We start from the raw sequence: 20988 nt of genomic DNA, 5'->3' as shown, positions 1-20988 counted from the left end.
ACAAGGACATAGCCCTCTTCTGGCTTCTTCTTGGATCTCAGACTTCCCATCAGCAGGACTTAGTGTAGGACCCTGAGGGCTTGGGGCTGGGGACTAATGAGGACAGGTTCAAGTCATCCTCCAGGAGAGCCAAAGACCCAGAATCGGGTTTCTACTCATCCTCCAGGTAAAGGTGCAAAATGTGTTCCATTCAGCCCACAGCCTGGAGAGCTGGAAAAAACCCACGGGTCATTGGCCTGGATTTCCAGAGGAAGGAAGGGACTCAAAGGGGAAGAAGAGAGGCGCTGAAGGAGAGGAAGGGGGTCATTCCATACCCCTAAGGCTTAGCATCCTACACAGATACAGATACACAGACATACAGACACACAGACACACACACACACACACACACACACACACGGGTGTCCAGAGGTCACAAGCTTTTGGGGAGGACAACAGAGCTGAGAAAAAGGGAAAGGAGCAAGTGGCCTGGACCCAGCAGGTGCAGGCTCCTGTGGCCCTCAAGACGACTTCTCAGGGAGAGACTTCGACCCTGCAGCCCCTCCCCACCGCCCCCGCTCCCAGCCTCTCCACCACAGTGTCTTGACCGCCTTCTGCGCTCTGGTCACACATTCCAGGTCTCGAGGAGGTCCTTTCTTTCCACTCATCGGCCTCTGTTCCGCTGGTCTGTTTCTGGCCTTGTTACCCTAAGACCATCCTGTGTGTGGCCTCACTACGATTGTCTCTGTTTTGTTTCAGCCTTCTCCGCAGCTCCATCACACTCCTGGTTGCAGTCCATGTCCATCTTCATCCGTCTTTCTCCATCCTGCTGGCCTCCTCTCTCTGCTAGTCTCCATCTCCACCCCTGCCTTTCTCTTCCTCGGGCTTCATCCTTGTCTTCATTTGTATATCCCTCTCCCCTTACTTCTATTTCGAGGTCTGTCCCCTTTTCTCTAGTCTCTCCTTACCCACGTCCCCTCCCTGTCCCTGTCCCAGGCTCCAGTCTCTTTCTCACCCTTGTCTCCATCCCCCTCACACCAGGGCAGCCTCGGCAGTCCTCGCAGGGATAGGACCTAGCTGGGGGCGGGGCTGAAGGGCCAGATCGGAATAATTCGGTTATGTGAGAGAATTGAATTAACTTCTTCACACCAGTACCGCGGGGCCTGCCTCCCTAGCTTCCAAGGGGCCGCAGGTGGGAGGCCCAGGAACGAGGTCGGGACCCTCAAGCTGGGCAGTTGTTAGGGATCGAAGGTCTAGGCTGGATTGGGACAGGATAAGGGACTCTCGGGATGGGGTCTCATGATGCTCCGCCTGCACCTCAGGAGCCTAAGAGAGAGGCCCTTTAGGGTGGGGGGCCGGGGTGGCTAGGGGCGGGGTCTGGACCGCTCAGGCCCCGCCCCGCAGAGCTCGCCCCGCCTCGCCCCCTCCGCGGGGTCCTGCGCGTTAAAAGGCGCGCGGGCTGGCGGCACTGCACTTGCGTTGCACCGGGGCAGAGTGCGGGCCGCGACGGGGCGGGCGGACTCTCGGGCGCTCAGAGCGGGTCTCAGGTCCTCTGCGCCTGGAGCTCGAATCTCCATCCCGAACTCCACCCAGCCCGGGACCCCGACCCCGACCAGACCCGGCCCGGCCCGGCCCCCGCCCCCGTCCCCTCGGGCCGATGGACTACTCCTACCTCAATTCGTACGATTCGTGCGTGGCGGCCATGGAGGCGTCCGCCTACAGTGACTTCGGCGCCTGCAGCCAGCCTGGAGGCTTCCAATACAGTCCCCTGCGGCCTGCCTTCCCCGCCGCGGGGCCACCTTGCCCCGCTCTCGGCTCCTCCAACTGTGCGCTTGGCGCCCTACGCGACCACCAGCCCGCACCCTACTCGGCAGGTGAGCGCAGTCCCGTCCCAACCCTTCCTCCAAAACCCATGGAACCCCAACTCCCTTTCCTACTCTGCAAGTGATTGTGACTGAACCCACAAGCCACCCCTACCCATGCGTCTGGCTAGACTCCTCCAATGTACTTTGAGCCCCCCCCCCCCCCCCCGATAATAGGAGTTTCTTTGGCAGGGATGGGCCGCACCCTCTTCTTCACCCGGTATCTTGTTCACAATGCCAAACCCCTATCCTGTGCCCTTCGTATCAAAGAAACAGGTCCAGTCTTGGGCCTCTCGCTAGGCCTTCCCCTCCCCACCTACAGAGGTGACCACCAAACCTCTATCTCCCGCGAATCCTCGGAATGGGCTTCCAGGTCAGTCCAGTCAACTCTCATTCTTACCACCTGTGTACTGGATGCCACCCTCAACAAAGATCCTTTCTGCCACTGAGCTGCCCAGATGGGACCCTTTCTAGAGCCTTAGTACCATCTTTCTAGTCTCACCTTGCCCTGTCTTAGACCTGTCCGGCCTGGGCCCAAACCTTACTGCACCACCAAAAAAAAAAAAAAAAAAAAAAAAAAAAAAAAAAAAAAAAGGTTCCCATAGCCACAGAAAAGGAGCCTCTATCATTTGGACCACTTTCATTTCCACATTCTCCCGCATCCCGGACGACAACCCTGCAAAACCCAGGAGCAGATCCTCCACCCTTGAGTCCTTTGATCCAAAGAAGTCCTGGTCAAAACCCTCAACGTCACTTGCCTTTTCGGCATCCCTATGCCTTCTGTTAGTGTCCCAGCATGCCCCACCCGGCTTCCTCCTTTCTTAGTTCTTGCCCCCCACTCTCAGAAAGATCAGGGGAACCCAAAAGGAGGACTGGGGTTTGTTGGGGAGATAAATACCTTAATTTGGGGAAATAATAACCATTAAGATGCGGCCATAGACCAAAATGGGGTTGGGAAGACTGGTGGTGCTGGACCAGGCCAGGATGGGGATTCCATAAATGGGAACAGGAAACAGGGAGATAGACTCTTGAGAAAAGGGTCTGTGAGACTGTGGGCAGGATAAGGTATGGAGAGACAAGAGCGCAAATGGAGACCCTGAGAGAAATGGGTACACAGCGTTGGAAGACAGAGATAAGAACCAGATGGTGGGAACACATTATGGAAGATGGGGGCCAAAAATGCTTGAAAACAAATAATCGAGAGGGGAAGAAAGATGGAGTGCTGAAGAGAAGAATTTGGGAAGATGGGACAAAGGCAGTGATAGAGGGACCCCATGAAAAACATGGAGATTTAAGCCAGACTTAGATAACAAGGATTCAGAGATGGTGTCTGTGTGGGGTGTAGGAAGATGGTAAGGGAGGGGCTGGAATAGGACTTAGAGGAAGTGGGACACAGGTTACTGGGTGGGAGAAAGGGGACAAAGAAAACAAAAACTTGAGTAAGAAGGAATAAGAAGCGATCTTCGATGGGCACAAAGAACAGGGGATCCAGAAGGGGAAAGTTGAAGAGAGATTCGGATGGAGGAGGAGAGGCAGAAATACCTGGAGCAGAATACTGTACCAGGGAGAAGAGGCAGGACTGAGGAAATAAAGCGTGGGAAGGGAGGAGATGGGGTGAGGAGAAAGAGAACCCCATCAGTACACAGAGTCTAAAGCAGACCTGCCTGGAGAATCTCAATGGCAGAGCCAAGGCCGGAGAGGGAGACTGCTTAGTGGGGAGACTCCGGTGCTGATGAGATCTGGCAGATATATATATCCTGCTCCTGTGAACAGAGTCCAGGACCTAGAGTTTCCCAGGAAGGGTATCTGAAGAGAAACGCCACCATGAGGGTAGGAGGCCGAGCGAGGCCAATGGAGTGGTAGGGGTTGAAAGAAAGTGGGGAAGATAGGGACGGACCCTGAGATGGAGCTTCTGATTTGTTTCTGGGAACTCTTAAGCCCCTTGATGATTCAGCCTTAGGGACACTTGACAGGAAGATATGGAGGACCAAATCGAAGGGAGGGGGAGGGAGGGGTTTTATGCGATTTCCTCCAGGACTGGACACACGGGTGTAGGGACTGAGATCAGCTTCTCACGCCCTCCACTTTGATTGCCCCTGCCCGCCCTCGCGCGCGCACCCGCAGTTCCCTACAAGTTCTTCCCGGAGCCGTCCGGCCTGCACGAGAAGCGCAAGCAGCGGCGCATCCGCACAACGTTCACGAGTGCTCAGCTCAAGGAGCTGGAGCGCGTCTTCGCCGAGACCCACTACCCGGACATTTACACTCGAGAGGAACTGGCGCTCAAGATCGACCTCACTGAGGCTCGCGTGCAGGTGCGTGGATCCACGTGCGGTGCACGCGCTTGCTAGAGAAGGATGCTGGAGCCTGCAAGCCAGGACAGTTCGGGTGTGACTGAGCAGCCAAGAGAGGCAGCGGGGCTGGGACGTGGGCTCTTAGAAGACCCGAGCAGGGCAGCTTCAATTTGCCTCCGACTCGGTATTCCTTTATTTCCCCTCGCTAAATCGGAGGTTTATGAATATTTACCATGAAGCTAGGAAGCAAGGCGGCTGGGTTGACCAGGCCAATCGGTACTTCCAGATGATGTACCTGAGTCAGATGATTCCTGAGTCAGGAAAGTTTAAGTCTGGGACCGACGGCTGCAGGTCGGACGAGAGAAACCTGGGTATACAAATCCGGCTGGCCTATTTTGGTAGGGGATTCTGTACAGAAAAGGTCCCCCTAGAGCCCTGACCCACTCTTCAGGGTCCTAGGATGCCCCAGGTGGAATGCCCCAGCTTCCTAAATAGTGGGGCTAGGGTGATAAGACTGACTAGAGCCCCCTCCAAGAAACCAAACTGCAGGGAAGCCGCGGGCTCTACGGGTGAGCAGATCCTAAAGACAAAAACCCAAAGGTCTGTTGGATGGGGCACCAAAGACGGGAAGATTGGACGTGGCACCGAGTGGAGAGAGGTGGAGGGTGGAAGTCTGTAGATCTCTTGACTAGTAATAATCCGAGACCGGTCCTTTCTGGTTGGAGGTCTTACCCGCGACTAGCGGCCTAACTGGCCCCTGTGCCCACAGGTCTGGTTCCAGAACCGCCGGGCCAAGTTCCGCAAACAGGAGCGCGCGGCCAGCGCCAAAGGCGCGGCGGGAGCGACGGGCGCCAAAAAGGGCGAGGCGCGTTGCTCGTCGGAGGACGACGACTCCAAGGAGTCCACGTGCAGCCCCACGCCCGACAGCACCGCGTCGCTGCCGCCGCCACCGCCGGCACCCAGCCTGGCCAGCCCGCGCCTGAGCCCCAGTCCTCTGCCCGCCGCGCTGGGCTCCGGGCCCGGACCCCAGCCACTCAAGGGCGCGCTGTGGGCAGGAGTGGCGGGCGGTGGGGGTGGCGGGCCCGGCGCGGGCGCAGCGGAGCTGCTCAAGGCCTGGCAGCCGGCAGAGCCCGGGCCCGGTCCCTTCTCGGGAGTTCTGTCCTCCTTTCACCGGAAGCCCGGCCCCGCCCTGAAGACAAACCTCTTCTAGCTGCGGGCGTCTGTAGGCAACTAGCCTGCCCGAGAGACACCCCTACCCTACTGGACCTGACATTACCCTCCCTATCCCGGCAGCCTGCCTGGAAGCTCCCCGTCGTCCCCACTACCCAGTGTCTGATCCTTAGACCTGGCCTCCCTTCGTTGTAAAACAAGCCAGGGCCACTCTGGTCTGGAGTACTTCTCACCAGGACCCTCCAGGGCGGCCGGAAGCCCTTTCTTAGCTAGGCTTTCTTAGGAACAGGGATCAAGTTACACCTGTCCCTCGCCCGGTGCCCAATCATAAAGGGTCCTAAGAAGCCGAGCCAACAGCTCCTGAGACTTCAGCTAGCTGGGCCACTCACTCCTTGAAATCAAGCAACCTGAAGAGCCCCACCGCCAATGCCACCCTTACGAGACACCTCCCATCCCTAGTCAGTGCGGCGCAGAGGTTAGACACTAGAAGGGAAGAGCCATCGGGGAACGGAACAAAGTGGTATTCCTTTTCCTTTATTGTTTTCTTTGAAAAACGTGTAATTTATTAAGGTGATTTTGCTCAATCCAAATAAAACTTAATTTATTGAAGACATCAAGCCGGCAACCTTTCTGAGTGCCTATGGCGGGACAAACTGCAGAAGCACTGTCCTCTGGGGCAGTGGCAACCCGAGGCTCCCTCCCTCCATTCACAGGCTGCCACGCATTCCCTAGGCAAGGGTTTCTTCGGACCAGAGGAGCAGCCAGAACTAGGAAATCTGGCATTTTATGGCCGAGGTCCTGCCCCACCCCAATAAAATTAATGTGCCCTCCCTTCCCAAAACCCACACAGAAAAACTTAAATAAATCCAGCCCGGTCCTGGGCTCTTCCTTCATTTCCGGACGGATGTATGGCCCCAGAGGAGTTGCGAGGAACTCTTCCCCTGTGGTTCAGGCCCGAGAGAGGGAGGTGGAGACATCAGTGGAAGTGAGGACCCAGATGTGCCCAACCACACCCCACGCACAACCCTCAGGCAAGGAGGTGTCTGCGCCGAGTAACCAACGTGCTTCACAATTACCACAGGCTACTAAACGCCCCGACCCTGGGCCTAAAAGCTAAGTAGGGAGCACGATGTTCTAACTAGAACGTCCCAAACAATTGGGCAGTAGGGGAACTCTGATCCTCAATAAATAGACAGAGATGCACTGCCACACACACCCCTCACAACTTTCAAGCCCTGGTTGCACACGCCCTTCCAGCTCTGCGCTTGCAGCTTGGCGGCATCTCTGCTCTCACTTGCTGAGCTGCAGGGTGTCCAGAAGAAGGCGCTTGTGAGCAGGATCCTGCACCCCAGCCTCCTCTAGGTCTTCCTCAGTGATGTCACTGCAGGAATAAGAGAGGCTAGGAGATGGGCTAGGAGGTCCTAAAGGGTCTGAAACCCCACCCTTGAGACCACACACCCCGCCCTATCCACCTCCAGCCCCGCCCCCACCTGAGAAACTCCAGGTCGTCCCAGCCATTGTGCACCAGGCCCTCCTCATAGCGCTCCAAGCCGATGGCCCGCAGCCAGGCACCCATGCCCGCCTCTCCCAGCCCGCCGACCCGCCCGCCCTGCGGGCACGGAGCCTAAGGGAATAGGGCATGTTAGCGGGGGGGGGGGGGGGGGGGGAGAACTAAGGGTGGCTCCTCACAGAAACACATGCAAACAGCACATTCTACCCACGCTCTGCTCTGAGGGGAAATGAGGCAAGGAATGGGGCGGACTCATGTGTCCCCAAAGTCCCATTATCCAGCTAGCAGCAAAGGGGCCACCAGTGAGTTCTGAGCGGGAGAATAAAGGAACATCTATCAACTACGCACACACAGGTCTAACACACCTCCTCTGCCAAGTCTTCTTGGATGCTCTCCCGGATGCGGGGTGGAGGGAAGCTGAGGGGCCGGCCGTAGTCAGAGGGCCCTCTGGGAGGGTGCAATTCCAAGGGGTTGGGGAGGAGCGCCGAGCGACCTGGCCCGGGAGCATAATCTACCTCACTGAGTGTTTTGGCCATCTGCAGGACTGAGCAAGACCGGTCATCCGCACTTGCAACCTCTCCCAAAAAAGTGCTGGCAGATGAGGTGCCTGGCGGTAGTGGTGGTCTTGGATGGGCCTTGGGAGGTGGTGGGCCACGAGCCTCACCCCCACTTCGGCCCCTGACCACTGGCAATGACAAAGGATCCAGGTTAGGGGGCAGGAAGATGGCGGAGTCTGGCAGTGGTGGAGGGGGGAAATCTGGAGGAGGCAGCGTGCCCCCAGAGTCCTCATCTGATGAGCTTCCCTCTCCCACACGAGGGGTCCGGTGGCGCCCAAGCTGAGGAGCAGGCACTGTGATGGCCACTTTGTTCTTGGTGGCAGGTGGGAGAGGGGCCCTGGCAAGTGCGGGCGGCTCCAGGGGCAGCAGCTGATGTGGGACCCCTTCAAGGACGTAGTAGGCAGGGTTATTGAAGCTGTTCTTGGGTGGCGGGGCTGCTACTCCTTCCTGCTCAGGGGTCCCCTCGGACTTCAACCTGGATGGAGAGCAGGAAAACCAAGGTAAAGGACCCAAGGTAAAGGCAGGGGGTGCAGGTAGGGGAGGGAGCTGGGGAGAAACGGTTGCCCTGCCCTGGTCCCAGCCTTGCACACGACCTTGAGTAAGTCGCTAGCTCTCTCCGAGCCCTAGAGGGGAGGTGCTGAAGGTAAACCCTACCCCTCTCCCCACTTGCTCACATACTCCACTCACTCTAATGGTTTTATAACGGAAAAGGGCGAAGCAGCGACAGCAGCCTGAGAAGGGTGGTCTGAGATCAGAAGAGCCTCCAGGAGGGACTCCTGCAGAGCCCTGCTCAGGCTCAGGCCCTCACGATTTAGCCCAGGCTAATCTCAAGCTCTCAGTCCTCTTGCCTTAGTCTTCCTGAGTTCCGAGAAAGAGGTGTTCGTCAGGATGCTCAGGCCCAGGACACTGCTATCTGGGAGTAAGTTTCCTGGCCCATGAGACTTAGAAAACTTATGAAACAAACTGTTAAATTTCCTTCTTGCCCAAAGTCTTGCAAATGGACATCTAGAAAGAACAAATCTACAGAGGAAGTCCAGGACAGCCAGCGGTATCACACAGAGAAACCCTGTCTTGGGGGGTGGGGGGGAAAGAATCCAGCAAGAAGCATTTCTCAAATGTTGGGCCATGGACCCACCCCACCAGGGCCTTTTGTGAGATACAGCCTCCTAAAATGGACCCTGAGAAATCCCAGAGTAAGCCTGGGCCACCTTCAAATAACCTCAAGCTGCGTCCATTTTTGTTTATATTTGTTTGTTTTGGTTGGTTGGTTCAGTTGTGAACATCTGTGACTGTGAACATCTCCTCCTCCTGCCCCATCTCCCAAATACTGGGATTTATAGGCCCTGGCACCTTGCCCCAGATCCAGGACTAATATCTACATCCATTTTTTAAAAGGCAGAGCTGAGAGAGAAGACTAATTGGGTTCCCTTTGGCTCGGAAGTCAGAGCACTCAGCCCTTACAGCCAGGCACAGCGTTAGAAACTCAGGGGAGAGCAGCTTTCTCCTTTCACCTGGGGTTCAAGGGCTCCTCCCTGGGAACTGCCCGTGGAGGGGCTGGGGGCCTGCCGGTCGGTGCTGGCTTTTCAGGCTCTTCAAACAACTTGGACAGTGGACAGGAGGCCTCTGTGGAAGCTGGCTTGCGGCTCCCAGATCTGCAAGGAGTTCAGAACAGAGAAAAGATGATATAGGGCAGGTCAGGGGCCCCCGAATATCCCCTCCTGTGAGAACATAAACCTAGCTCACCTGTGTTCCTGGCTGCCTCGAGACACTGAAGGAGCCTTGTTTTTGGCTCCAGTGTCATCCTTATCAATGCTAATCCATTCTGGGGAAACACAGAGAAGGGAAACAGAGAGGACTTTGGTTGTGAGTCCCAGGAATTTTAATGGGCACTGGGATTATCTAGTCCCTTCCTAGCTATTTCTCAGGGTAGACCCACTCAGTCAAGGCTGCAGAACTTTCCAGTACCACAGGATTCCAACAGGCTGCCACCCTGGGCCTGCTCCTCCTACACCTGCCCCCCACCACCACATCACATGCCCCGCCCACACCCTGCCCAATGGAACCCCCACCGTAGAGCCGCTCACGGGTGCCCAGGCGCTCTGTGGGCACCCGCACCTTCATGGAGCCGCGGATGTTGCCTGTCTCCTCTCCACGGTGGGACAGGAAGGTCAGGAATTGCTGGGCCGTGCTGCCAATCATGGATTTGAGCGCAACCACACACTCCCCTATGGAGGAGATGCAATAGACCAGCAAACTGTCAGACCTTTCTAGGGAGCTACCTGGTTCTTGTACCCTGGGCATTTCTTGTCCCTCACCATATGATTCATAGCCATCCATAGACTTGACTGTGAGCAGGAGATGCTGATCCTGTAGGTACTCGATATCAGCCAGAATCGGCTTGAGCTGAGGAACAAGAGGCCCAGTGAGGAACAATTCCCTAGATGCCCCATCTCTCCCTCCCATAGCAATCCCAGCCCCACTCACTCCTTGCCCTAAGCCTTGCCCATGCTCACTCTTAAAAAGTGTGTGGCCTTTCAAAGCATTTACCATTACTACAATTAATTTTCTGTGCCCTCAGTGGACAATACTAGACATTTACCAAAGGTTCTAGAAGCATTTTTTTTTTTTTTGGTTTTTTGGATTTGTTTTTTTTTCCCCGAGACAGGGTTTCTCTGTGTAGACCAGGCTGGCCTGGAACTCAGAAATCCACCTGCCTCTGCCTCCCAGAGTGCTGGGATTACAGGCGTGCGCCACTACCACCCAACTTGGAAGCATTTATTAAACAAATGAAAAAGCAAACTAAAACTTGGCTCCACACCTCCCAAAGATACAACCTTCTTTATCCTTGCATGCAAAAGCATACACTGGCATCCCCTCTAGCCTCACCCTCCTCCCAAGAAGCCTCTCGGTGTGCTCTGTCTCTTGCTCATTGTAATCCCTTCATCTACAAGTGTGGGCCCAGGCTATAGCCTCACCGTGGGCAGCTGGCGGGAGGACCACTGCACCTTGAGGAAATTGATGTTGTCGCTGCTCTGAGCATCATTCTCGAAGCTCTTCTTGTACTCTGGGGTGAGGAGGGAGGGGGACATGACTAGGGCTGGCCACTCTAGGCAGCCTTTGACACCCCACTCTCTCGTGGCCCACAGCAAGAAATGGCCCCCTCTGACCTTCCAAGCAGGTGGAATAGAACTCAATGAAGAACTTGGTGCGGCTGGCTGTCTTCACGATGGCCTCAATGCTCTCAAACTCAATGTAGGCCTGGTCTGAGGTCTTAGAGAGACCTAAGAATAGTGAGCAAAAGAGTCAGGATGCTGACACTTAGGACAGAAAAATGAGGGGTCCTAGCAGATCTGAAGATAAGGCAAAGAGGAATCTGCCAATCCTAATCTAATAGCAAGACCTACAGATCCATACAGAAAGACATGCAGAAAGACTTGCTAAGGGCTAGAGAGATAGAAGAGCACTGACTGCTCTTCCAGAGGTCCTGAGTTCAATTCCCAGCAACCACATGGTGGCTCACAACCATCTGTAATGGGATCCAATGCCCTCTTCTGGTGTCTGAAGACAGCTACAGTGTGCTCATATACAAAAATCTTAACAAAAGAAGAAGACATGCCAAGTGTGGAAGGTTCATGTCAGAGGACATGGAGACCAGAGTGTCTCTAGGCTTGTCTGCCATCACCATGCCACATGTGCGGGCATACTCATGACACATGTGTGACAGATACAAACACACCAGTATGTCATTCCTCTGATGATGACTGAGGTTCAAACAGTCTCACATATCAATAGGTTCAGAAACACCCATGTGTTCATAAGAACACGCACACACCCCTAGGTGTGGTCAGTCAAAGCAACACACCACTAGGCCACTGTCTATGCCCTCCCACACATCTTTATATTAGAACAGGTACCTTTCTTGGAGATGAACTGGGAAGTAACTCCAACCTCAAATGTCCCAAACACAGGAGAATGGTCACTGGTAACAATGTCATCAGTGCAACCTATTTAGGGGGACAGAAACAAGACGAAAACTATCTCTGCCTTCTGCCCCTACTTCCCAAAACAAAAAACAAAAAACAAAAACAAACAGTCTGAGGCAGAATAGTAACCACCCATCATCCTGTCACAAGGCACTGACCATAGGAATTGCAGATGATGTGGGTCTCGGGATAGGATTTCCATAGAATCCGGTCACACCACGAAGGCACGTTGGTCCGGACCTGTGGCAGGAATGGCAACGGGGTCAGCGCTGTCAGCTGGGGATCTTGACACGGGTCCCACTCAGAACTGACAACATCCTACTCTTCTCTGTTACTGGACCCAGCACCTGCCTCTTCCTTGGATTCCCAAAATACCCAACATCGCCTGCAAAGGCTTCAGGGAAGCCAAAAAAGTAAATGCAGAAACCCAGACCCTTGATGTCCCACTGCTAACTTCCTGAAACCCGACGGAGGTTGCCCCAGTCCGTATTTTTCACTCACCCCAGTTGGCTTCTGCTTGTGCCAAGCGTACGTGTCCCGGGAACCCCGCTCATAGCGGTAGGTGGGTGGGAAAGATATCTCCTCCTCACCTAAAGAGAGCAGAAGGCACGTGAAATCCACGGCTCCAAAGACCCAGACATCCTCCGCACCCCGGGACCGTTGGGGACCACTGCCAGGCCCTCACTCACTAAATCGAAGGAAGACCTTATGCTTCTCCCGCTCCAGGTTGAGCTGGTCTACCCTGAGCAGGGGCTCAAACTCTCTCCTACTAATGTAGTTCAGGATCTCCTGGGTACAGATACAAACACCAGAGGCTTGCCTCTCCAGAGGGGCTACACACACCTCCCTCCCAGTGCCCTCCCTTATCGCCCTGCTGGCACCTGGATATCCATGTCTAAGCGGTAGTTAAGGTCCCCAAACCAGAAGAGATGGGTGAACCGCAAAGAGATGTCAAAGGCGCTGAGCTGCCGGTCACCCAACGAGAGGAGGCGCAGGATGTCCAGATAATTCTGGTTCCGCCTAGAGTGGACGAGCCAGGGCATCTCCCAAGTCAGGAAGGAGGGACAGCATCAATGTAGTAAGGCTTTGGGGTCAGGGACGGGGCGGGGATGGGGGTCCCTTCAATGGAGGAAGCAGGTAGGGACAAGGCCATGATCAGGCATAGGCAAGAAGAGTCCTGAGACAATGGGGGATAGGAATATAGAAAGAAGTCAAGCCCTGGGCTATGGGGAAAGGAATGGATCTCAGGAGAAAGGAGGGAGGGTAAGTAGGGAGACACAAAAATGGTGCCTCTCACCGAGTAGTCTTCTCATTCCCTGAGGTGAGATGGCAATTCACGAAGCCAAATGAGGTGCCATTGAACATGAAGGACACACCCACCGCTCCCTTGTTCCCTGCCAGGGCAAAAGAGAGGAAGGCCAAAGAGGGGTCACCGAAAGAGGGGTTCCAGCTGTCCTCTACCCCACCAAGCAGCACAGTCAGCATGTTCCCTGCTCCAGAACACACATACAGAACACACATGAACGTTCACACATACATGCACATGTTCACACACATGTACACGCACGCACGCACGCACGCACGCGCACACACGCACGCACACTCACACACATATGCACATGTTCACACACACATACTTCTTCCCTAGTGATCTTTCTTGGGGCTGGAAGAGATTTAGAATGAGAACGTACAAAGTTCAAAGTCCCCTGTTTATGAGAAAACTGAACCACACGAAGTGGGGGACCCTGGAGAGGAGGCAGGGGCATGAACAGAAGCACTTTTCACCCTCAGGGGCCCACCTGCCCTGCTCACCCAGGGTGTTGGCGATACCAGTCTTCACACTGGACGTACTGACGTGGCTGATGCGGTTCTCGTGTTCTGGCTTGACCAACACAGCCACCTTGATGTTCCACAGTGACTGCATAGCAATCTATGGAGAGAATGTGGGGTCATCCTTGCCCCAGGCCAAGGTCCCTGCCTACATTCCCTATGCCTATAACTACACTGTCAGGCATGGGCTAGGCAGGCTTGCTATCCCTTTCTAGTGTAAACAAGAAGAGTATCCTCTCCTGTGACATAAGTAACTCACGAAATTCAAGTTCAGTCTCTCAAATGAAACATCAGAGCTTAGAGGAAAAGCCATGAGAACAATACATCCCAAGGCCAGTCATGAAGTCAAGCAGAAAAACAAAGTCTGTGACAATAAGGGACCAGCCAGGCTGGAGAGATGGCTTAGAGGTTAAACACACTGGCTGCTCTTCCAGAGGTCCTGAGTTCAATTCCCAGCAACCACATAGTGGCTCACAACCACCTGTAATGGGTTCTGATGCCCTCTCCTGGCCTTCAGGCAAAACTGTAGACAGAATACTGTATACATAATAAATAAATCTTTAAAAAAAGAAAAAAAGAAAGAAAAGAAGGGACCAGGCAAGATAACCCCCTCACCTGACGGTAATCCAGATCTGTAAGCTCCTTGAGGCCCCCACGCAGCAGATCCAGCCACTCTCTGTCACCCACTGAGTTCTCCTGAGTCCCAAAGACATAGATATCGTGGGGTATAGTCACTGTGACCTCATCCAGGGCTTTCCCCAGTCCCTTTGATGTGAACCAAGATGTCACGTTTTTTGGTGGTGGTACACTTCCTGAAGGGGGAGGGGGAGGCAGCAGGAATCAGAGGTGTGTCTCATGCCCCTGTCCCGGGGCTAGCCTCCTCTCCCACCGTAACTCCCCTGGGCCTGACCCATGTTCCAGGTGCCTATGAAGACAGAGATCATGTCAGGCTCATCTTGCTTGCAATGCTTGTTCTTCATGAGCTGCAGGAGCTGGCAGAAGGCTTCTCGCTTCTAGCGGAAGGTGGGAGAGAACAGAGTACACACACAGGAGCCAGTCAGGGACAGCAGGCACCCCGCAATCCCACTCTTCCACAGGGATACCCTGCTCTGCAGAAAGCATCATGAAAGAAGGGTCCCTGAGGTCCCCATGCACACACAGTATGAAAGCACTAACAAGTCCTTTCTACCCTCAATACACTCCCTGCCAAGGACAGGCCTGCACCTCATATTCCAGTAGGAAATATACTAAGGAGACTCCAGCAGCCCCCAGCACCCTGGCACAGGCAGCAGCTCACCCGGGCACTGACAAAGATGAAGTCCTTGCGCTGGGTGCGATCTTTCTCCTTTTCAAACACGACTCCCAGCTTGTTCTGCACACGCTGGGATTTAATGAGCTGCCGGACTAGGGGAAGGAAAGGAGTCACCCAAACCTGTGCTATCAGACTGAGGGCCTTGCCCCGCCCACTTCTCCTAGCTCACTCCGGTCATGTGTGAAGGTTGTCCAGTCCTCCTGGGAGTCCCGCTGTCTCCTCAGCAGAACCAGTCTCCCACCCTCGACATCCACGCTCAGCGTGAACTTCTGGGACTTCCCAATCTTGGTCAGGTCACCCAGTGTCACATCCAGCTTCACCTGTAAGCCGGGCGTGGAAAGGCTGCTGCTGACTCGACCTTAGGCAGGCAGACCCCGCTTTCCCACCAGCTACCCTTTGCCCCATGAGGCCCCACCTGCCCTGTACCTCAAAGGCCTGCACAGGGATGGTCTTGGCCTTCCGCGTGGAGGGCTGTAAGGGAGCTGGAGGTGCTGTGGAGCTCATGTCCTGCAGTGCCTTCAGGGCCTAGAGAAAGCAGGGCAAAGGTGAGGAAAAGGGGCCTGCGGAGGGATGTGACGAGGGGCACCTCGGATGCGGGGTAAGTCACTGCAGGGCATGAAGGGCAGCACTGCAGGGCATGAAGGGCAGGTCAGTCCACCTTCTTCTGGATGCCTGACAGGAAGTCCTTTAGCACAGATAGCTTCAGCACAAGGCTCTCCAGCTCTTGCTCTCCAGTCTGTGGTAAGCTCTGCCAGGGAGGAACAAGGGTTGTACACAGGTTCCTAAGCAGAAGCCACACACACACACAGCTCCAAGGTATGTCCCACCTCCCGGAGGCCTCCCTACAATCCCACCTGCTGCTGCAGAAGGCGGGTCACCATGGGCGAGCTCTGCTGGTCAAACACCTTTGACAGGATCTCCAGGCCTGACAGGACCTTATCCACCTCGCTAGGGGAGAGACAGTGGGCTCAGATGGACAGAGTGTGGCACTGCCACCTTCAGCATATAGGACCAGGGTACAGTGGAGGAAGTAAGGACACAGCGGGTGGCTTACTGTTCAAGGTCTGATACCTGCACATGGCCCTTGGGCTCAGCCATCCCTAGTACCTGTGTAGCCTTCGGCATGAGGTGACAAGGGTTCGGGTGAGGTGGGGCAAGTTGCTGGCTCCGCCTCGTACAGCCTCCAGGTCCAGCCCGTAGCTGCCCTTCAGATACTCATGTGACACAGTGCTGAGTCCATTAGGAGTGCTTCCAGGAGAGACAAAGAATCAGGGGAGGGCCTGCTGACTGTCAAAGCGCCCTCCTCTACCCAGTACATCGAGCACTGGAGGCAAGCAGACCAGTATATGCCAGAGTATCTCTGCCTGGGGCTGATATGGGAAGGGGTCCCTAGGAGGGGGGCTTTGATGATCAGTCAGATGGGGAAACAATTCTCAGAGGAGGAACTTCTCGCTCAGCAGAGGAGGCTGGGAGGGTCTCACCTCTCAGCTGCTGGAGTTGTGGGAGTCTCGGGGGCTGGCAGGGGGCTGCCGGGCCCCACAGGGGCAGAAATGCTGGTAGAGCCAGAGCGCGGGGGTAGTGGGGGCTTCTCGTCCTCCACATCTGTGGGCAGGGAACAGTGGGACAGAGTTTGAATTTGTTGTTATGTATGGGATCAGGGATGTATGTATGCTACATCAGAGACTTCCCAGCAAAGAGGCTATAGAGTCAAGGAACTAGCAAGGAAGGGATTGTCTTTTCTTCTTTGCATATGTATATATTATGCATGAGTGTATGTATATGTGCTATGAATGTGCGAATACACTAGTATGGATGTGTGTGTGTGTCTGTGTCTGTGTGTGTGTGTGTACGAGCAGGTTCGAGACTGACCCTTCCTCTATCATATTTTTCCTGATTTATATACTGAGGGATTTCCTGCTCAAGGCCACCACACCTACCCAGCTTTTAGGTGGGTTCTAAGGATCTGAACTCCACTCTGGTCCTGGCATTTAATGCAAGGTGCTCTACCCACTGAGCCATCTTCCCAGCCCAAGCAAGGGATTTTTTTCATGCTATAAGATGAGCAATACCTGAGGCATCCCGGTCATCTGGTGGGTCTGGCTCTCTCTCCCCCTCTACAGGCAGCAGCAGAGCACAAACAAGACCCTGGTTGGGCTGGGCATACAGGCCTATAAGCTCGCCCAGGGTCTGGAAGCGGCGCACGGGAACGCCCTGTGAGGTCTGAACCAACAAGGATGGGAGAATCAGCCAGCAGGTTGTCAAGCCTGAGGCTAAACCGAAATTAAAGGTCACAGGTCTGAGCTCCTACCTGCACAGCCAGGAAATCCTCTCCATCTGGCAGAATGCGGTATGTGTGCACGTGCTTTTGATACCTAGTGGCAAAGAAGGGACCAGAATGTGTCACCTCTTGGGCTAGAGTCTGAACACCAACACTTTCTCCTTCCTACTTATTCCTGCTACCAGGCTCGGCCAAGGACCCCTCATCTTGGACTTTCTAAAACCACTTGTCCAGGCTGCAGAGAGTTAATGATGGAGCCAGTCAATTTCCACCCTCTTAGTGTTGCCAACAAGAACAGAAATAACCAGGCCCCCCTCCCCAGGCCCAGACCTACAGAGACTCTACACCCACCCGCCACACGGCCTCGGAAGCAACAGGCAGCTCTTTTGTGGCCTCTACAGCTGTCTAAACAGCCCCTCTGGGCTGTGGTACCAGTCTGGGCCCCCCGCCAGAGTAAAAGTCCTCAGCAGCCTGGTTAGCTCCTATTTGCATGCATGGGCAATGCGCTAACATGAGCCTGAGACTGTCTGTGTTTATGTTGGTGTCTCTCTCCATTAGAGTTGGGTGTGTCTGGGGCATTTTTACAGAGGATTGTAAGGGCTCTGCTCTCTCTCCTCAAGCATCAGGAAACTGGAATGACCTAAAGGGGACCCCTATGGGAGACTCAGCCTCTAGGAACCCCAGGCCAAGAGGGGTGTTGACAGATGGCAGCAGCAGCTGAGCAGGTGACAGCTGGACCAGACACACACTAAGGGGGGGAGAAGCTCCTGTGGCCTCCGCACCTCAAATAGGCACTGTGGGCTCTGTCTGTGCTGGGCAGAAGCGGGTGTTGGCTCCAGAGAGGACCAAACACCACAAGGTCATCTTCTCCCTAAAGCTAGCCCTACCTTACTCAGGGCACATTATTTTGTGGAATCTGGTCTGTATGACAACAAGAACATCCCAGTAACCAAACCCTGACTGTGTTGTGCACTCCACATATCTCATTTCATATTCACACTGTATAGCAGGTACATTAGTATTTCCATTCTCCAGATGAGAAAACTAGGGCTCAGGAAGGAAAAAATGATTTGCCCAAGGTCACAGAACAAATAAAAGATAGGGCTGGCTGGTATCTAATACCAGAGCAGAAGCCAGTTTGTCTGTCAGGGCAGGGGGTGTCGTGAATGTTCTTTGTATACATGCTATGTGTATATAGGTAAACATGTGTTTGGAAAATCTAAGAAACCACCCAGTTCTGATCCCTTCTACCAGGCTCCTGAGAGCTGAAATCTGCCTCCCTATAAACACACACACACACACACACACACACACACACACACACACACACACACACACACAAGCTCGATCCTGACAATGGAACCAGGATCTCTCTTCACTGGGACAATAGTTCCTTACCCAGAGAAGGCCTCAGCTGTCCCCCTCCCACTCAGACAGCTGACCCAGCACCTGCCCCTGTCCCCTCCCTAATTAAGGGATCTGTTTAGAGGTAACTAGGAGGCAGGAGTCTTGGGATTTTCATGGACATAAGATGTCTGGCTTTAGTTCCACACTAGGTGGGCCTCAGACTTGTTGCAGAAGCTGAGGTTCACAGGACCCCTCACTCAGCAGGTCAACTGTCTAGCCAGAGATCTCAGTGTCTACACTACTAGCCTTTGGAACCTGCAAATCCTTTGTCATCTTAGGTAGCGTCAAATATGTATGTATCTGCCTTCTATCCACCAAATGCCCACAGCCCCATCTCAAGAGTGACAATGAAAACTGTTCCCCATAGGCTGAGCCAGTGCATTCCCAAAGATGTCAGAAGAAAAGAAGGGGAAAGCTGGGGCAGGGAATGGGTGGTTTCAGTGTTTTCACTAAATCTAAACACAAGCCCCCGAGGCTTCCCACAGGAGCCCACTCAGTGTTGACCTGTGGGGCAGGGAGCGGAGGTCAGAAAGAACACTACAAAGCAGCAAGTACCCCACTTCCACACACAGCTGCCAGGGCCAGCCACAGGACCAGGCCGGCTCAGGAGAAGGCCAAGTCTAGCTTTAGGCTCACACTCATCCATAGCCAGATAACCAGAGCTCAATCCAGAGCCAAGAGAGACTCGCTCATTGATTCACGAAATGAAGGCTCTGTCCCACACAGCTTCACCCTGCTGCCTCCCCCAAGTCTTCTTCTCAACACACACTATTCCACCCCACCCTACAATCATATATAGCCGCAGAACTGCCCAGGCATCCAAACGTTGGTCCCTCTCCCTCCTACTGCCTACCACTCAGTGCTTTAAAACAAACTGTACTCGTGTGGAGTATGCATCCTTTCCCCTGTGTATCTGGGACACTGGGGGAATCTAAGCTGGTCTGCCAAAGTCTGTCATCGTTTCTTCCCATCACACTAACCCCAGGCTTCAGAACTCTGGCCTCAGGCCTCAGAAAGTGCTCCAGACACAGCAGGAAGTGCTCCCCTGTATCCTTCCTCCACCCAGCGATAAAGTCAAGGTCTCCACTCTGGGTGGAGACAGGGTTGCAGTCCCACAATTACAGTCACCCCACGACCACGATTGCCACCACAACTTAAAACACTCGGCGAGTGCCCGCCCTACTCACAGGACGCAGAGTGCGAAGGCCCCCGCCACGCTCTCGCTGTCTCGCACCAGGAAGCTGCCATCGCGGCCCGCCCGAGCCAGCAGCTCCTCCGCAGCAGCGCGGCTCAGGTCACGGTGATACCAGGCAGGGGCTGGGCTGCCTAGCGCTCCCCCGAGACTCGGTGCCCCACACACTGAGGCCATGGCCCGCGCAGGGCTCAGCGCCGCCGATGCCTGCCGCTCCGCGCCATCCGCCCGGGGAAGCTTGGAGTCGAGGCCGGGCCCGGGCCCGGGTCCCGGGCCTAAGGATCCACCAGCCCGAGAGAGCCCAGTATCTGGGCTCCACGCCTGGCCGCGCCGGCCGCCTCGATCTCCGCGCAGCCGCCGCCGCCCGCAGCACCGGCCTCAACTTGAAGAGAAAGAAAAGTTTGTTCAGAGGCGGCGGGGGAGGGGCGGGAACGGAGCTAGAAGCTGGCCGGTCCCCTCCCCCTCCACTCGGCCCGGAGCCCGGGCCGCCCCTGCCCCCAGCCTCTCGGCAAGGACGATGCTCCAACAGCCCTCGAAGACCCGCACCTCCCAAGTCCGACAATTATCTTGTCCCCCCACCTCAGGAAGATCCAGTCCCCCGGTACCCGCTCTCGGACAACTTGTGAGTTCAAGTTCTCCCTGGCGAATTCAACCCTTCTAACGATTCGCAATGAGATGACCCCTAATCCCTATGTAAGTCTGATCCTACTACACATCTCTTCTACTCAGCACCCCCACAGCCTTGCGGGATCGAGGTTCGCAAAGCAAGGCTCTAGGATACATCCACAACGACTACCCCCATCATCCAAGAGAACAAGTTCTCCCAACTCCTGTAAGATCAGAGCCCCCTCAGACCTGAACCCTCAAAGCCGATCCCTGACACAACCCACAAGATTCCTTCCAAAGAGATCCTCCGATACGCCACTCCACACACACGCGCGCGCACTAGGTACAGTATCTTCAAGCCTTTCACGCACCGGTCCCCGCAGGCCCTCCAGCCTGGCAGAACCCTTCCCCCATCTCCGCCAAGTTGCCTGGCACCACGCCCCACACCCGCAGGCCCAGGTTTTGCAGTCCCAGACCAGCACGACCACCCCCCCACCCCCCCCACACACACACCAGACTACCTAGGAAAAAAGTTCCCTCAAGTCTCAGCGCCTCGGCTACCGAACGCAGGCCCCACCTCTGGAGCGACTCGGATGACTTCTAGCCCGGGGAAGCCTCCCTGGACTCCCCGCGGCCACTTAAGATGGCCATCCGCCGCCACCGCGCACCCCGCGCCTTCCGCCCCGCCTGCGCCCCGCCCCCTGGAGCCGGGGCTGCCCCGCGCCCCGCCTCGTCCGCCCGCGTCCGGGTCTCCGCCGCACGCCCGCAGAGTGACCTCGGGCCAGTCTTGGCTCTTCTGCGCGCCTGAGCCTCTAGCTTTCGATAACTGGGGTAACGTTACGAGGGCGGGCTCATTGGGGCTCTGCCTGTAAAGCTCAGGGCCTGGCATGCAGCGTGCGCTCCGGGACGGCGGCTATTTTTATTATTAATTAAGGAGTAACGAAGGTGACAGCTGTGTAAACTGTAAAGCGCGACTGGGGACTGAACGGGTATTATTAGCAACGCCCCCGC

The 20988-nt window shown here is 55.2% G+C and overlaps 2 protein-coding genes across 3 annotated transcripts; one reads left to right on the top strand and one right to left on the bottom strand.

Annotated features, from left to right (window-relative positions):
• Positions 1-1633: 1633 nt before the first annotated feature.
• Phox2a (paired like homeobox 2A) lies at positions 1634-5342 on the top strand. The gene is made up of 3 exons (XM_052177377.1): positions 1634-1853; positions 3966-4153; positions 4902-5342. The coding sequence occupies exons 1-3, from the start codon at positions 1637-1639 to the stop codon at positions 5340-5342; spliced, it is 846 nt and encodes a 281-aa protein (XP_052033337.1). The 5' UTR covers positions 1634-1636.
• A 478-nt stretch (positions 5343-5820) lies between these two features.
• Positions 5821-19557, bottom strand: Inppl1 (inositol polyphosphate phosphatase like 1). 2 transcript variants are annotated; one of them, XM_052156725.1, is made up of 28 exons: positions 19367-19557; positions 16803-16866; positions 16564-16714; positions 15976-16096; positions 15602-15742; positions 15349-15442; positions 15153-15242; positions 14921-15019; positions 14664-14814; positions 14480-14586; positions 14093-14195; positions 13798-13994; positions 13165-13282; positions 12650-12746; positions 12234-12372; positions 12042-12141; positions 11854-11942; positions 11511-11592; positions 11284-11373; positions 10537-10650; positions 10345-10433; positions 9685-9772; positions 9439-9594; positions 9113-9191; positions 8881-9021; positions 7178-7844; positions 6793-6926; positions 5821-6683 (listed from the first exon to the last, which is right to left on the bottom strand). In XM_052156725.1, the coding sequence occupies exons 1-28, from the start codon at positions 19546-19548 to the stop codon at positions 6593-6595; spliced, it is 3774 nt and encodes a 1257-aa protein (XP_052012685.1). In that variant the 5' UTR covers positions 19549-19557; the 3' UTR covers positions 5821-6592. The 2 variants fall into 2 exon arrangements, with proteins under 2 accessions (XP_052012685.1, XP_052012693.1); XM_052156733.1 differs by lacking the exon at positions 6793-6926 and having other exon boundaries at positions 6590-6683.
• Positions 19558-20988: the final 1431 nt, after the last annotated feature.

The sequence above is a fragment of the Apodemus sylvaticus genome, chromosome 1, assembly GCF_947179515.1.
Source record: "Apodemus sylvaticus chromosome 1, mApoSyl1.1, whole genome shotgun sequence".
NCBI classification, from domain to species: Eukaryota; Metazoa; Chordata; class Mammalia; order Rodentia; family Muridae; genus Apodemus; species Apodemus sylvaticus.
This window is presented reverse-complemented; position numbering and strand designations above follow the sequence as displayed.